This window comes from Spermophilus citellus (assembly GCF_964194105.1).
Source record: "Spermophilus citellus genome assembly, chromosome: 1".
Lineage (NCBI taxonomy): Eukaryota > Metazoa > Chordata > Mammalia > Rodentia > Sciuridae > Spermophilus > Spermophilus citellus.
This window is the reverse complement of record NC_138182.1, coordinates 67,308,954-67,325,694: the sequence shown is the minus strand read 5'-3', so window position 1 is coordinate 67,325,694 and position 16,741 is coordinate 67,308,954. Positions and strand designations below refer to the sequence as shown.

General features: G+C 37.6%; 1 protein-coding gene across 8 annotated transcripts in view; it reads left to right on the top strand.

Annotated features, from left to right (window-relative positions):
* KLF12 (KLF transcription factor 12) overlaps positions 1 to 16,741 on the top strand; it is a 467,218-nt gene that overhangs the window by 413,254 nt on the left and 37,223 nt on the right. For all 8 annotated transcript variants that reach the window (XM_081301545.1, XM_081301544.1, XM_081301550.1 and 5 more), the window contains one exon: positions 14,336 to 14,493. In XM_081301545.1, the coding sequence (XP_081157671.1) occupies positions 14,336 to 14,493 (158 nt within the window). The remainder of the gene's footprint in view (positions 1 to 14,335; positions 14,494 to 16,741) is intronic.

The following is a 16,741-nucleotide window of genomic DNA, read 5'->3' as shown; positions in this document are numbered from 1 at the left end:
GCCAAATCTCCAGCTCTTTTTTTTTTAATTTTAAGAAATGATCTTACTAAGTTTTCCAAGCTATCCTTGAACTTGACTCCTCCTGCCTCAGCTTCTCACATGGTTGGGATTACAGGTGTGGGCCACCATGTCTGACTGCATATTATTCTATTTGTATTAAATGTACCGGACAGACAAATACATAGGAATGGAAAGCAGATTGGTAGCTGCCAAGGACTAGGGGAGAGCCTGGGTTACTGCTAAAGAGCATGGGGTTTTCCTTGGAGGTGATGAAACTGCTTTAAAACTAGATAAGGCTGATGGTTGCACAGTAGTGTGAATGTGCTGAACTCTACTGAATTGTACACGTTATAGCAGTGACTTTTATGGCACATGAGTTATAACTCCATAAAGTTACTGTTAACCAAAAAAGGAAGAAGGAACACAGTGTTAAGTGCAGAGAATATATTGGACATTGGGTCAGCTTTACATGACTCTGAGTTAATCTTCATGAGAGCTCCATTCGGTAGTCACTGTCAAGCCATCAAGTCCAAAGTTCTCAGTTCTCTGAAAACTTTAAGGAAATTGATACACATGCATTAATATAGGTTAGAAGCCATAATCTATAGCTTATATATATTACTATATTAACATATTGTCATACAATTATATATTATATATTCACGTATGATATGCTTTATTTAAGTTTTTATAGGTGTTCTGCATCTGGTTAATAGGACAGAATAGGTTAAATACACAGTTGAAATATGGGAATCTAAATTCAAAGAGATTATCTATATTAGGTACCATAGCTAATAAATTATAATAAGCTATGAGCTGTGTTTATATGTCCAGACTAAATGTCCTCAGGATTCTTGTTTTCTTTTCTCCTTGAAGATAATAATATGAGCTTATCAGTCTCAGAACTTTAATTAAAAGTCTACAAATTAAAACTCAGATTCAAGTTTCACATGGTTCTCTCTACTTTTTATGTTTTTTTTTTCCTGTGTTTTAAAGAACAACATGTCCTATGTCTTATTTTTGTTTCTCATTAATAGTTCACATAGCTGAGGAAGAATTTCAGGATACATACATTTAAAAATAGCTGAATAACATTAACATCATATAGTGTTTGGGTTCCAGTTTGAGAGAGTGGAAAACAAACACACTGAGTCTTAGTGGATTGTGTCTGAGTTTCCTAGCAACCAAAGCAAAAACCGAAGTGGAACAGGGCTTGTGGTTCTATCTGATGAAAATCGTGTTTCCAGGCAAGTTTTCCTTCATGCTAAGTGAGAAACACCACACAAATCCTTCTACAGCCTCATTGGAAAGAGGGAAAGTCTTAGTTCCTGGGATCAAGAAGCCTGGAGCCTGACTTCCCAACTCTGCCACTATTAGCTGTGTAGCCTTGAACCGTAATTAATATATTTTTAATATTTGTTTTAGTTGTAGATGGACACAGTATCTTTATTTTATTTATTTATCTTAATGTGGTGGTGAAGATCGAAACCAATTCCTCACATATGCAAGATAAGCGCTGTACAACTGAGCCACAACTCCAGCCCTTAATATAGTTTTCTGAGCCTCAGTTTCCTTCTCTCTTTCAAATATGAAGTTGGGTTATGCCTTACTAGTCCAACATTAATTTGGTGGCGTATTTGAAGATTAAGTGATGTTTTCCAGAAGAGAAATAAAAAAGCAAGTATTCTTCTTTTCTCAATTGGGAATGTTTTTGTTTTTCTCTAAAATTCAAATACATGGCCACTTTATGGTGGGAGAAATACCTACTGGTGGCCCCAGACAGTTATTCTGATCACACACACACAAAAAAAAATCTCATGTGGTGCCCTACCAATGAGTTCTTCTTGGTCTTGTTATTTATATGTCCCCACATGAGCAATAAAAACTTTCAATAATTTATGTAAGCTTAAGTACCAGATAGTTAGCGGGTATAATTTCAGTGCTCTTTAATAAAACAAACCTCTAGTGGAACATAGATCTGGTTAATGATCTGCATAAAATAGATGGAAGCTTGTTTTGATGGTCATGTCAAAAGTTTACTTTATGGTTGCATTACAGTATCTCATTGGAACTGTGTATTTGGAACATCTATATGTGTTTTAATATTTAAAATACGGAGTCTCATTATACACAGTCTGTGCCTGGGGTACATCCATAGGACGACCTTATTAGTGAATCTACCTGATAGGAAGATCCTTCTGATAGGGAAAAATGAACCCCTTCCTGTCCACTTGCGCCATGAAGTAGAGTTATTTGGCGGCTCTGGTGAATGTCCAGTGCTCAGTTCCTCAGGGGGTGGACAGTGCTCTCTGGTTTCTTTTTTACCCTCCTTTCCTTTCACCCTTTCAAGCATCTAATGGTAATAAGTATGTCTAAGAGCCTAGCTTTATACTTGAATAGGTTAAAGTCTATCTTTGGTAAAACAAGGAGAATTTGTCTTTCTAATTTGGCATAATTTTCAAGAATCTCAAAATTAGGTGTGCTGAAGAGCCACACGGGTAAGAATAGATATATTCAAGGAAGTAGAGGGTGGTGGGGCTCATGCCACGTGGGGCACACAAGGCCTACCTGAAAGGCATTCAGATGAAAATAATCACCTGTAATCCTGTCCTGACCTAGAGAGGTGGTTTTGTTTTGTTTTGTTTTGTTTTGGTATTAAGTTCTCGTGATCTACCAAGCTACAACTCCTGGCATAAAACATTACTTAACCAGTGCTTTCTAAACAGATTCTGTGGGAAACTTCCTCTAAATATTTAAGCAAATTATGTGTCTTTCATTGGTGGGTATGACCAACATACCTAAGAAATTTACCCTCATTTCATAGCCCGTGTTTCATCCTATGTTATGAATTCATCTGGTGGAGTAATGGAGTAATTGGTAATAAAATCAATTATAGTTAGTGTTATTAAAGATTAATTTTTTTCTACTGTGATTGTCTTTAAACCTCTTTAATACAGCTTGTGATCTTACTTGCTAAGTTATGATGCATCAAAAAAAATGAATGGGGTAAAAATGGGAGTTCATAACCCACTTGAATCTAATGTATGAAATATGATATGTCGATTGAAACCTGCGGCTACAGGTGTGTAATTCCCTAGCCTTCCCTCTCCACACATCGGGGAAACCTTAAGGGCCCCTCCCAGGTCTCCCGTGAGCATGATAGCCAGACCCAGGGAATCAGAGGTGGCGCGGGACCCGCGGCGCGGAATTACTGCTCCCACCAGTGCTGACAGCTGAAGTCTCTTGCACCAGCTACCGGGGGAGTGGCTACTGGAGGGCAAGTAAAATTCGCTGAGGATTCTCAGCCCCCAGCTCTAGAAACTTAGGGTCTGAGGGAATGGCAAACAGGGAGAGTGTGCCCAGTCGTTCATGAAAACAGGGCTCCCGGGAGCAGCAGACCTGCCGTGTAGCCAGTATTGTGGTGAGCGGCACCCGTGAGAGGGGCCTGGCTAGAGGAAAAGTGGGAAGTGACTAGACACAAGAGGAGGCCCTAGGCACTCAGGATTGGAGACTCGCCCAGTCTGGGAGGAGGAGCTGCTGCACAGTGATTGGTTCCCGCGTATTGACAGGAGAAACTTGACCTGGTGGGCACAGCGCCACCTACTGAAAGAGAAGTTAATCAAACTCTAAGACTGCATTTATTAGTTTTGTTTTGTTTTGTTTTCTTTTTTTCTTTTCTCTTTTTTTGTATTTGGGTTTTTCTTTCATTTTCATTTTTCTTTCTTGTTGTTTTTTTAATTTTTTTTTATAATTTTTTTAAATTTTTTTTCTTCTAATTTTAATTTTAATTTTTTTATTATTTTTTTTTAATTTTTTTTTTATTTCCTATTTTTTTTCTCCTTTTCTCTTTTCATTTCTCTTATCCCCCCTTCCTTGAATTCTACCTGCTTACTCTCATTCTCTTTAGTGACTTCTTCCCTTCCCTTCTAATACCTTTCCTCCCAAGCATCAAATAAATTTATAGGAGTAAACAGTAACTCAGCAGTCAAACAGAACAAGAAGTAACATGAGAAGCTTCAAAAAGCAAGGAAGAAAAGGAGTACAAACAATGCAGGACAGCCTAAATATTCAGGAGGACCTAGAGTCATCAGAAAAATGGTCATATAAAGAACTCAAGGAACACCTTAGACAGATGGAATGGAACCTTAAAGAGGATACAAGACAGCAAATTCAAACAGCGAAAGAACACATTGAGAATGAATTACATAAACAGATAAAAGAAGAAGTTAAGCATCTTTATCAGGAGAATGAGATTATAAAAAATAATCAAACAATAATTCTAGAAATGAAGGAAACGATAAACCAAATTAAAAACTCAATTGAGAGTATCACTAACAGAGTGGAGCAAGTAGAAGCCAGAACGTCAGAGAATGAAGACAAAATATATCATCTTGAAAAGAGTCTAGCCAACGCAGAAAGGCTGGTAAACAATCACGAGAAAAACATCCAAGAGTTATGGGATAACATAAAAAAACCAAACTTACGAGTCATCGGGATAGAAGAAGGTACAGAGATTCAAACCAAGGGAATGAGTAACCTGCTGAATGAAATAATTACAGAAAACTTTCCAGAAATAAAAAAGGAAACAGATATACAAATTGAAGATGCATACAGGACACCGAGCACACAAAATCACAGTAGACCAACGCCAAGACACATTGTTATGAAGATATCCAATATACAGAACAAAGAGAAAATATTAAAAGCTACAAGAGAAAGGAGACAGATTACATTCAGGGGTAAACCAATAAGGTTAACAACGGATTTTTCATCACAGACACTGAAAGCAAGAAGGTCATGGAACAATGTATTTCAAACACTGAAAGACAATGGATGCCAACCAAGAATTCTGTATCCAGCAAAATTAAGCTTCAGGTATGACAACGAAATAAAAATCTTTCATGATAAACAAAAGTTAAAAGAATTTGCAGCCAGAAAACCAGCATTGCAAAGCATTTTGAGCAAAACACTACACGAGGAAGAAATGAAAACAAATAACCAAAACCATCAGTGGGAAATGCCTCAGTAAAGACGGAGGGTGAGGGGAAAGATAATCATGGAGAAACAAACTAAATTTTTTTAAAAAAGGATAAATAATCAAACATGGATGGAAGTACAAACCATATATCAATAGTAACTCTGAATGTTAATGGCTTAAACTCTCCAATAAAGCGACATAGGCTGGTATCATGGATTAAAAAAACAAATCCAACAATATGCTGCCTCCAGGAGACACATCTGATTGGAAAAGACATACACAGGCTGAAGGTGAAAGGATGGGAAAAATATACCACGCACACGGTCCTCGTAAGCAAGCAGGGGTGGCCATCCTCATATCGAATAAAATCGACTTCAAGACTAAGTTAATCAAAAGGGATAAAGAAGGTCATTATATACTGTTAAAAGGAACCATTCACCAACAAGACATAACAATTATCAATATTTATGCACCAAATAATGGTGCTGTGACATTCATAAAACAAATTCTCCTCAGGTTCAAGAATCAAATAGACCACAACACAATAATTATGGGTGACTTCAACACACCTCTCTCACCATTGGACAGATCCTCCAAACAAAAGTTGAATAAAGAAACTATAGAACTCAATATCACAATCAATAACCTAGACTTAACTGACATATATAGAATATATCAACCATCATCAAATGGATATACTTTTTTCTCAGCAGCACATGGATCCTTCTCAAAAATAGACCATATATTATGCCATAGGGCAACCCTCAGTAAATATAAAGGGGTGGACATAATACCTTGCATTTTATCTGATCATAATGGAATGAAACTGGAAATCAATGATAAAAGAAGGAAGGAAAAATCCTACATCACATGGACAATGAACAATACGTTACTGAATGATCAATGGGTTACAGAAGACATAAAGGAGGAAATCAAAAAATTCTTACAGATAAACGAAAATACAGACACAACATATCGGAATCTATGGGACACAATGAAAGCAGTTTTAAGAGGAAAATTCATCACCTGGTGGTGATTCCTCAAAAAAAGAAAAAACCAACAAATAAATGAGCTCACACTTCATCTCAAAGCCCTAGAAAAGGAAGAGCAAAACAACAGCAAATGTAGCAGAAGGCAAGAAATAATTAAAATCAGAGTGGAAATCAATGAAATTGAAACAAAAGAAACTATTGAAAAAATTAACAAAACTAAAAGTTGGTTCTTCGAAAAAATAAATAAGATCGACAGACCTTTAGCCATGCTAACGAAGAGAAGAAGAGAGAGAACTCAAATTACTAACATACGGGATGAAAAAGGCAATATCACAACAGATGCTACAGAAATACAGAAGACAATTAGAAATTATTTTGAAAACCTATATTCCAATAAAATAGAAGATAGTGAAGACATCGATAAATTTCTTAAGTCATATGATTTGCCCAGACTGAGTCAGGAGGATACACACAATTTGAACAGACCAATATCAATGGATGAAATTGAAGAAGCCATCAAAAGATTACCAACCAAGAAAAGCCCAGGACCGGATGGGTATACAGCGGAGTTTTACAAAACCTTTAAAGAAGAATTAATACCAATACTTTTCAAGTTATTTCAGGAAATAGAAAAAGAGGGAGCTCTTCCAAATTCATTCTATGAGGCCAACATCACCCTGATTCCGAAACCAGACAAAGACACCTCAAAGAAAGAAAACTACAGACCAATATCTCTAATGAACCTAGATGCAAAAATCCTCAATAAAATTCTGGCGAATCGAATACAAAAACACATCAAAAAAATTGTGCACCATGATCAAGTAGGATTCATCCCTGGGATGCAAGGATGGTTCAATATACAGAAATCAATAAATGTTATTCACCACATCAATAGACTTAAAGATAAGAACCACGTGATCATCTCGATAGATGCAGAGAAAGCATTCGACAAAGTACAGCATCCCTTTATGTTCAAAACATTAGAAAAACTAGGGATAACAGAAACTTACCTTGACATTGTAAAAGCTATCTATGCTAAGCCTCAGGCTAGCATCATTCTGAATGGACAAAAGTTCAAGGCATTCCCTCTAAAATCCGGAACAAGACAGGGATGCCCTCTATCACCACTTCTATTCAATATAGTTCTCGAAACACTGGCCAGAGCAATTAAACGAAAGAAATTAAAGGCATAAAAATAGGAAAAGAAGAACTTAAATTATCACTATTTGCAGATGACATGATTCTGTACCTAGAAGACCCAAAAGGGTCTACAAAGAAACTACTAGAACTAATAAATGAATTCAGCAAAGTGGCAGGATATAAAATCAACACACATAAATCAAAGGCATTTCTGTATATCAGCGACAAAACTACTGAAACGGAAATGAGGAAAAACACTCCATTCACAATATCCTCAAAAAAAAATAAAATACTTGGGAATCAACCTAACAAAAGAGGTGAAAGATTTATACAATGAAAACTACAGAACCCTAAAGAGAGAAGTAGAAGAAGATCTTAGAAGATGGAAAAATATACCCTGTTCATGGATAGGCAGAACTAACATTATCAAAATGGCGATATTACCAAAAGTTCTCTATAGGTTTAATGCAATGCCAATCAAAATCCCAATGGCATTTCTTGTAGAAATAGATAAAGCTATCATGAAATTCATATGGAAAAATAAAAGACCCAGAATAGCAAAAGCAATTCTAAGCAGGAAGTGTGAATCAGGCGGTATAGCGATACCAGATTTCAAACTATATTACAGAGCGATAGTGACAAAAACAGCATGGTACTGGTACCAAAACAGGCGGGTGGACCAATGATATAGAATAGAGGACACAGAGACTAATCCACAAAGTTACAACTATCTTATATTTGATAAAGGGGCTAAAAGCATGCAATGGAGGAAGGATAGCATCTTCAACAAATGGTGATGGGAAAACTGGAAATCCATATGCAACAAAATGAAACTGAATCCCTTTCTCTCGCCATGCACAAAAATTAACTCAAAATGGATCAAGGAGCTTGATATCAAATCAGAAACTCTGCGTCTGATAGAAGAAAAAGTTGGCTACGATCTACATATTGTGGGGTCGGGCTCCAAATTCCTTAATAGGACACCCATAGCACAAGAGTTAATAACAAGAATCAACAAATGGGACTTACTTAAACTAAAAAGTTTTTTCTCAGCAAGAGAAACAATAAGAGAGGTAAATAGGGAGCCTACATCCTGGGAACAAATTTTTACTCCTCACACTTCGGATAGAGCCCTAATATCCAGAGTATACAAAGAACTCAAAAAATTAGACAATAAGATAACAAATAACCCAATCAACAAATGGGCCAAGGACCTGAACAGACACTTCTCAGAGGAGGATATACAATTAATCAACAAGTACATGAAAAAATGCTCTCCATCTCTAGCAGTCAGAGAAATGCAAATCAAAACCACCCTAAGATACCATCTCACTCCAGTAAGATTGGCAGCCACTATGAAGTCAAACAACAACAAGTGCTGGCGAGGATGTGGAGAAAAGGGTACTCTTGTACATTGCTGGTGGGACTGCAAATTGGTGCGGCCAATTTGGAAAGCAGTTTGGAGATTCCTGGGAAAGCTGGCAATGGAACCACCATTTGACCCTGCTATTGCCCTTCTCGGACTATTCCCTGAAGACCTTAAAAGAGCATGCTACAGGGATACTGCCACATCGATGTTCATAGCAGCACAATTCACAATAGCTAGACTGTGGAACCAACCCAGATGCCCTTCAATAGATGAATGGATAAAAAAAAAATGTGGCATCTATACACAATGGAGTACTATGCAGCAATAAAAAATGACAAAATCATAGAATTTGCAGGGAAATGGATGGCACTAGAGCAGATTATGCTTAGTGAAGCTAGCCAATCCCTAAAAAGCAAATACCAAATGTCTTCTTTGATATAATGAGAGCAACTATGAACAGAGCAGGGAGGAAGAGTAGGAAGAAAAGATTAACATTAAACAGAGACATGAGATGGGAGGGAAAGGGAGAGAAAAGGGAAATTGCATGGAAATGAAGGAAGACCCTAATTGCTCTACAAAATTACATATAAGAGGTTGTGAGGGGAATGGGAAAATAAACAAGGAGAGAAATGAATTACAGTAGATGGGGTAGAGAGAGAAGATGGGAGGGGAGGGGAGGGGGGATAGTAGGGGATAGGAAAGGTAGCAGAATACAACAATTACTAATAGGGCATTATGTAAAATTGTGGATGTGTAACCGACGTGATTCTGCAATCTGCATTTGGGGTAAAATTGGGGGTTCATAACCCACTTCAGTCTAATGTGTGAAATATGATATGTCAAGAGCTTTGTAATGTTGTGAACAACCAATAAAAAAAAGAAAAACAACTGAAAAAAAAGAAATATGATATGTCAAGAGCTTTGTAATATTTTGAACAACCAATAAAAAATAAAAATAAAGAACAAGAATATATGCCTGTAATAGTTTTGAGTTTTTGTCATGATTTAGAAAGGGATGTGGAGAAATACTTAATGATACTTAATGGCAGCTTTTTTTAATATATAAAATAATGAATTCATCCCCAGCCTTCTTTAACCTCCCAAGTAGCCTCATTTGTATACCCATTATAGATTTTTGTTTATTACAATAAAACAATAATTAGAAATACATTTTGGGCATACTCTTTTCATATGTAAAAAGTACCAGACTATAGTTTGAATATAGGCTGATTTTGAGCTTTTAAACATATATTAGAAAAATGTATTGCTCTTGATTCATACCATTTTATGAAAATATTTTTATTGAGTACAAATAGAAACAAGAAGTGGTATAATGTCCTAACTAAAGCTTCTAGAAAGAGTGATAACTACAAATCTCAAAATTGTAGTCTGTTCAATAGAAGTTTTCTATAGAAAAATACAGACAGGAATGAAAGAATAATACGTGGGTGAATCTTTCCAGCTTTGGGATGTGACTGCCAGGAAATTGGCAGTGGGCATATCTAAATAGCACCTTTCCCTAATTAATATCAGAGAAAAATACATGGACATGGATTGATGGGGCAGATTCTGTTCTATAAAGGATGATTATGAAGATTCTGGCATCTAAGAGCCATCTGCTGGCTAAGGGAAATCCTGCAAGCTAATGCAGATACTTTGCTTGTCCATGCAAATAGAATCCTTTTTCTGAGATTGATGTAATTCCTGGATAACTGTAAGTTTTATCCTGTCTTGTTTAACTATGGCCCTGATAGTTCATTCCCAAGGTAGTATTTGATTTACTTATAAGGCAGTTGTTCTACTTACATGTATTCTATGGCAGAAGCTAATTCAGAATTTCTACAGGTGATACTTAAAGAGTTTTTAAATCAGCTTTGAAAACAGGAGAAAATATACATTTTTAAAAACAATATTCCCACTTTCTTTAAGACACTTTTGTTGTGCAGAATTCTTTTGGTAGAATTGTAGGTAAACTGCAATGGCGGGAAGGAACTAATTCCATGGTATGCCGGTGCCAGCCTCAACCTTCAGAAAAACACTTTCCTAAGAGTAAATATATGCTTTACAATAATTGTAAGAAAGTATTTTTCATAGGTAGAATAATAGTAAATATACTGAGCACCTAATAGTGTTTATAAAACAGTTTACCCTAATTTTCTCAAATTAAAAATGTTTTTCTTATTTAAAAGCAGGCTACCTTTTTTTTTTTAAGTTGTACATGGACACAATACCTTTATTTTACTTACTTATTTTTATGTGGTGCTGTGGATCAAGCCTAGTGCCTCACACATGCCAGGCAAGTGCTCTACCAATGAGCCACGACTCCAGCCCTGAGCAGGCTACTTTAAAGAATGCTTTGTATGTGCTGTTGTCTTATTTAATTGGGTTAGAGGAGAAATTTAAGTGATACCAATTATTTTCTTGGTTTCCCATATTCTGTCCTATGCTGGTTTATCAGGTCTATATCTGAATCAATATAATGTTAAAATTGAGCTCAGGCATCAACCACTTGGTCCAAATCTTGCCATAGCCACCAACTTTCCCTTCCCTTCCCTTTGCCTCTGTGTCTTCATCTGTAAGATCACACTACTGATGCTCTCAGCCTAGAGGGTGGCTTTGAAGCTGAAAGTTCCTAGAACAGAACTTGTTAACATACTAACATTCTGCAAATGCCCACCATCACCATTGTCCTTGGCTGTGCTACCTGGAGTTCTGCAGAGATCATGTTTGACTTTGATAAAGCAACTTCAATTCCTGTGTTTTCTTCTCTTATTTTTAAATCTTCAATGTGTGTGTGTCCTCTTCCTTGCCTTGAAAGGATGCCCTGTCCTTTTTATTATTATTATTTTTTTTAACTCCTATAAGATCTCCAATTTCAGTGAAGGGCATCTCAGCACATTAAGGTCACCCGTGACAAATGGTCTCTTATTACCTGCTGATTACAGTTAACCCTCATTTCCTCCATCGCAGCCATGCGGCGCCTTCTATTTAAATAGAGCTGTTTCTGGATGTGACTTTTCGAGCCTCTCTGGGTTTAATTCTAATTTAACGTGCCATTCCAAGCGGGACTGTTGTGCAGCTGAAGTCCTGATTCACTCATTTGTTCTCTCTAGATCTAATTATTGCAGTGTGGAGCCCATGAGGCCACCCCCAGCACTCCTTTGCTGCTCTAAATGGGCTAGTCTTTGGGGGAAAGGAGTGGACCTCTAGTTAATGTTCTTCTGAACTGTATAGATATTTTTGGCACAAAGTTTGGGAACACAGGGACAACAATTTTACCTCAACCATTTTGATCATACCAAGATTGGCATTGAAGATTAGTGGAAGGATCTTACGCTGGTGTATGCAATAGTTACTTGCACACTTCCACTCTGTAGAACAAGTTCAGTTTTTGAAGCGCAGAAGACATGTTGCAGAAGACACTCAGGTGTCTTCTAAAGAGAGATCACAGTGCTCCGAAAACATAGGAAGCACAGAGTAGAAACACCCATAGTTCCCACTATCTAATCAGACTTATTTTTCATCAAAGGATAGTAGTATTGATTCATTAAGCAGATAAGTATTAATTATTCATTCTACGTAGCAAGCATTTCTTGAATGCCCACATTCATTGGCTCTAGAGATACAAAATTACTTGGTAGCAGTATCTTGACTGTCATGACACTGGACTTGGCTCAGCCAAACCCCCAATCCATGATTGTCATCACCTGTGGTCCCTGTTAACTGTGGAATTCTGCTGTGGACCTCAGGACAATAGCAGTCCTCACTGGTTGGGATTGCCCACTCATCATCTTGGGTTTCTCAAGGTCTTTGACTTCACCTTTGGTTCCCTTTTTCCTCATTCCCACTTACCTTGTCACTTTTCCACAAAGAGATCAAGTAAGTAGTTCTGAAAGGTAAAGTAGAGACAAATGTCTCTCCAGAACTGTTTGAGGCCCAGGTAGAAGAACATCATTAGTATTTGAAGTTCCACATACAAAACTTTGGTGGCCTCAGTTTTTATTTGTAGAAGGGAAAATCTACATGGAAAATATAAAAGGCACATGTATAGGAGACATTTAAAATAAAAGGGGGGGGGCGTACCAGAGCAGTGTAACAGGATAATGTTAGAAACAGTCTACATGGCCATCAGTCAGAAAATTGGATATTTAAACTCTGGGATGAGTTTTTAATTGGATTGCTACCATATGTCATAAAGTCAGGAGTTAGCAAATTAGAACCCAAATACAGCCCATTGTTTTTGTACATAAAGTTTTATTGGAACCATGTTTCTTTGCTTACAGTGTCTATAGCTGCTTTCATGATACAGTTTCAGAGATGATTAGTTAAGCGTAAGACCTTTTGGTTCTTAAAGTTGAAATAAAGTATTTATTTACTATTTAGCTCTTTATAAAAGAAAAAGTTTAGCAACTTTTGACCTAAGTTGAAATATCATCTATTGAAAAAAGCAATTACTTTATGTACCATTAATAAAGACAAATTATACCCATTAAACCTTAACAAGCCATCATTCCAAGGAACATTCTAATTTCAGAACTTTAAGTTAAAATATTTTTCGAAAAGGAGATTCAATAAGTTATAGTCGATAGCACTTCAGATAAATGAACTACAGCCTTTGTACCTACCTGTATAAATATCAGATGTTTAATAAGATTGAAAAACAGGGCAAGAAGAGAAAAAAGTAGCAGAATGATGTGAACAACATGACATTTATGTGACTCGTACAAAACCACAGCAATATTATGAATTTCTATGAATGCAGATGTAGATAGGTAACGTCATTTAAAAGAATTGGAAAGATGTAAAGAAAACTGATGATAGAGCTTTTCCCTGGGAGAAGAAGAAAGGATCAGGGATGGTGAAAGACAAGGGGGAGAGTTCTTCATTTGTGATTTTTTTAATACTAATTTTTCAAGGCATCAAAATATGGGAAAGCTGAAAGAAAATATGTCAGAATATTAATCGTGGTAAATTGTTATGGTAGAATTATGGGTGATTGCTTTTTTATCATATTTCACTGTAATTTAAAGGCACTTCATGGGTAACTGAAAAAGAGAGTCATATTCTTTATTTCTCTCTCCATCAAAAGAGATTAAGGTTTTTAAAAGGTACATGTTAATCAATTATCTGACATTACAAACTAATCCTGTTTTTCTAGTGGGGCATTAAGATTAAACAACACGCAAGTCAGGGCCAAACTTCTAGTTAAAACTTTTTGTTCGTAATAGTAGTACAGCTAATCTTTAAATACATACAGTGCACTTTATTCCTCACCATGCAAAAGCACCAACTAGAAAAGTTAAATGGCAGTGCACTTTACTGCTCAGAAATAGCTTGTCATGAGTCACGTTATTGATGTACTGATGTCATTTCTTTCAGCCTGACCTCACTTGTTTTGAAAGGTGCATTGTGATTTTACACAGTGTTATATGTGGTCACACGCAGCTCAGACCTGCTGTTACTTATTAAATGCATTCATCTTGTCAATTGTCTATAGCAGGGCTTCCTAAAATATTCCTTAGAAAGGGTATTCAGAAGTTCAGAGCTGTGTTAATCTACCACCACCAGATGGTTCCTTCTGATAAGAGGAGATTACTGTCCTCCCAATGCTTCACTCGGTTTTAGTTCCTTGTTGGTATTGTTTTAAGTGTGTCTTTCTCTTCCTGGGAGTGTTCTGCCAGAAATCAGTTCCAGTGCTTGCCTTTGCGGATTAGAAAACAAGACACAAGACACATCCAAGACAGTGGTGGCAGGGAGCCTGTGAGGCTGTGGAGTCTGAGACCAGTTCTCAGGCCACCAGACCCAAGATGGAGTGCAGTGCTTCTCACCATGTAACACCCCTTTTTCTTTTTCCAGTTCAATTTCACCATTTAGTATTGAGAGCACAAGACGCCAGAGACGGTCCGAATCCCCGGACTCCAGGAAACGACGTATCCACAGATGTGATTTTGAGGGATGCAACAAAGTGTACACAAAAAGTTCTCACCTGAAGGCTCACCGGAGGACACATACAGGTACAGCGCCCAGGGCTTCCCTTGTGAGGGCCAGTTGCTCCACGACAGGGCACAGTGTGCTGCCGTGGCATTTTGTACTTGCCCCTTATATGTAACACCTTGAATTTACTTCATTTCTTCTGGCCAGAATGCAATCTCTCTGTCATAATTGAAAAAAAAAAAAAGTGTAAGGCTCAGTACACTTTAGAAACCAATGAGAGATTTCTTCCATTTCTCAAGGGCTTTTAAAATGGTGTGAACATAGTAATCTAGCCATCTTTCTTATAAGCAACACCACCACTTAATCAGCATGTAGTTTATCAGGGTTAACAATGTCCCTGTGGCACATCAAACAACAAGCTGAGCAAAATTATTGTCTTTTCAAGCTGGCCTCTTACTCACCTCCACCCTTTGATCGTGTTTTCCTACTTTTTTTTTTAATCCTTTTCCTTCAAAAAGCAAACAAAATGAAAAATGAGAATGTAATAGACATAGGTCTATGGAGAGTTTTAAAAACATGTCCACATAATTCTATTTGATTCTCACTGGTATCTTTTTATTTCAGGAGAAGATTTTAAGTATTCACAGATTAGAGAGAATAAATTGAGATCACAAGTGATTGACAGACTTTGCCCATCCTCCTCCTGCTCACCCACCTACCTGACAAGGAAATGAGCTCTTGAGTCTTCACTTAGATCCCTACCAATGCATCTTCTGCCTTGGGTGCCCCTCAGCCAGCACCCTCTGGCTTCCTGGGCTTGTGGGTCCCCCAGGATTCCCCAGTGGGTGGGTGGGTGGGGGCACTGGCAAGAGACTAGAGGAAGACCTGCAGTTACACCATCCGTCCTAGGAAAAGTGGTGATTAGAGTGTGTGATGCTTAAAGGAGCAGAAGGAACAGGGAAATGCATGCATACACTTTTTTAATAAACAAGCAGGCCCCGTCCAGTTCCTGTCCTCATCAGCAATCAGACTTCAGCATCTGCCTCTAACTGGAAACTTGAAGTGCGACAGATTCCGGTGTGGCTGTGTAAATAGTTCCCATCTCAAACAGTAAAGTAACCATGTGATGTCAACCATTCCCCAGCACAGGTAGCAAAATATTTTAAATGGGCCTAATTGGCCTTGACTTAGCTCTGTCCTTCCAGAGCTGCACTGAAGGGTCGTCACTCTGAACCATTGTCTGCAGTAAAGTTATGGCACAGGAGGCTGCCCAAAGTCCAGAGAGCATCATAGAATCTGGGGTTTACTTCTGTTCAACTAACACTTTATCTACTTTTGACATTCCTCAATGACGGCTAACGGAGCGCATTGTTCAAATTGCCTCTTCCCACGTTTCCTCTTTGCTTCCCAAGCCTTTTCGGCTTCTACTTCCTTCTAGATTCTTCCCTCTCCTGTTGATTCTGGGTTTCCCCAGGAGAGTCGTTCATGTGTTTCTTTGGTACTATTTGTAAATCAATTTCTTCATCATGAAGGCAAAGAATGAATTTAAAGACTTTGAAGTCAAATAAGCCGATTCTCTCCCATCAGTAAATGGTGAACACACATCAGAGCAGATGGGGTCATCAGGCCATACTACTCACTTTTTATGGGGTCATTTCTGTGTGTGTGTTTTTTTAATGTTCTATCCTCAGTGAATCATCATATACTTTGAGTTATTCTCCATGTGCTTTCTGGAATATATATATATGAGCTTCATCTTCACACAGACACCTCTGTTCCACTTTATCCAAATGATGAACAGTGAAAGAGGACGATTTCTAATCTGGTACTATTAAATGATTTAACTCTGTGGCATTATTTAGGAGTACATCTTACAGGTTTTAAAATATACTGTAAGGGTAGAGGAGACATCATATACGCACCATAATTCAAAGCAACATCAACCTTGAATGCTGAACTTGAGTTAACTAGCTTGGCTTATTAATGGGATGAAGTCATAGATGTGGAGAGTCACAATGGACTTTGTATGTCACAGTCCAGCGTGATCCCAATTAGGGGAGTCCCTTGCCTGTCATCTGTCAGACAGAGCCCGTCGCTGCCAGGCGGTTTTCTGAACACTGACATGTATTTTCTCTTATTTGATCCTCACAGCAACCTGGTGTTCCAGCTGCTTGGATCTCTTTTGCACAAGTGTGGCTCTTGCTTAAGCATCTTTTCTCACTACTTATTTTTCCACCTCCCATCATATACTTCAAGTGACAACTTAGTCTGCAGGACAAGTTGGGTGAAATTTAAGAGCAGAGTCCCCATCTCTGACAGCGTGGAACT